Here is a 1038-nt window from a genome sequence, read left to right as displayed (position 1 = left end):
CTGACCTTAGGTGATCCACCCACCTTGGCCTCCCAAAGTGTTGAGATTACAGGCGTGAGCCACTGCGCTCAGCTTTTTTTTAATTTTATTTTTTTGAGGTGGGGTCTCACTCTGTCAACCAATCTAGAGTGCACTGGTGTGACCCTAGCTCACTGCAGCCTCCGAAACTCGTAAGCTCAAGGAATCCTCCTTTCTCTGCTAGGACTACAGGTGTGCGCCTCCACGGCCGGCAAATTTTTAAATTTTTGTAGAGATGAGGTCTCACTATGTCGCCCAACCTGGTCTCAAAGTCCTGGGCTCAAGCGATCCTCCCGCCTCGGCCTCCCAAAGTGCTGGGATTACAGGCGTGAGCCACCGCGCCCAGCCTCTCTTTTCTTTAAAGCCACTGTGGCCATCACTGTGTGTGTGTAGACCTCTCCCTGCCCCAGGCAAACCCCCTCCAGCACCTATCACACCGGTCCCTCCAGTCTTGGCCCAGCTGCTGGCGGGATTCCTCTGCACCAGACAGAAGCCCCGCGGGGCAAGGGGCTCCCTCTGCGGTCAGAGGCAAGGACTGGGGCAGGGGAAGAGGCTGGGGCTGGGCAGGGGCTGGACAGGGACAGGGACAGCGCGAGGGCGCGGCTCACCTGGTCCGCGCCGAAGGGCGTGATGTTGGCCTTGACGGTGGCCACGCCCAGGCCCACCAGCACCAGCCCCGCGAAAGTGGCCGGTGCGCAGCAGCGGGCGGCGGCGTCGGGAACAGGCGCCGTGCAGTTGAGCAGGCGCGCGGAACCGCAGAGCGCGGCTCGCGTGGCGGGCGCGGCCAGCAGTGGGAAGGCCAGCATGCCCAGCAGGTAGAGCGCCAGGCTCAGCAGGATGGCGCGCGCCCGGCCCAGCCGCGCGTCGGCCAGCCAGCCTCCGAACGGCGAGCCCAGGTAGGTGAGGCCCATGAAGAGCAGCAGCGCCTCGCTGGCCTGCGCGCCCTCCCAGCAGAACGGCGCCCCGTTCAGGAATAGCACCAGGTTGGACGTGATGCCGTAGAAAGCGGCGCGCTCCAGC

At 64.1% G+C, this 1038-nt stretch overlaps 1 protein-coding gene across 1 annotated transcript; it reads right to left on the bottom strand.

Annotated features, from left to right (window-relative positions):
- Positions 1-407: 407 nt before the first annotated feature.
- On the bottom strand, positions 408-1034 carry LOC116465995 (solute carrier family 15 member 4-like; the record flags this gene model as incomplete). The annotated part of the gene is made up of 1 exon (XM_032754345.2): positions 408-1034. A coding segment is annotated over one exon (585 nt), but the record flags the coding sequence as incomplete, so codon positions are not given.
- Between the last annotated feature and the right edge of the window lie 4 nt (positions 1035-1038).

The sequence above is a fragment of the Hylobates moloch genome, unplaced genomic scaffold (assembly GCF_009828535.3).
Source record: "Hylobates moloch isolate HMO894 unplaced genomic scaffold, HMol_V3 SCAFFOLD_17837, whole genome shotgun sequence".
Taxonomy (NCBI): domain Eukaryota; kingdom Metazoa; phylum Chordata; class Mammalia; order Primates; family Hylobatidae; genus Hylobates; species Hylobates moloch.
The sequence above is the reverse complement of the archived record's forward strand: the minus strand, read 5'-3'. Positions and strand labels throughout refer to the sequence as shown.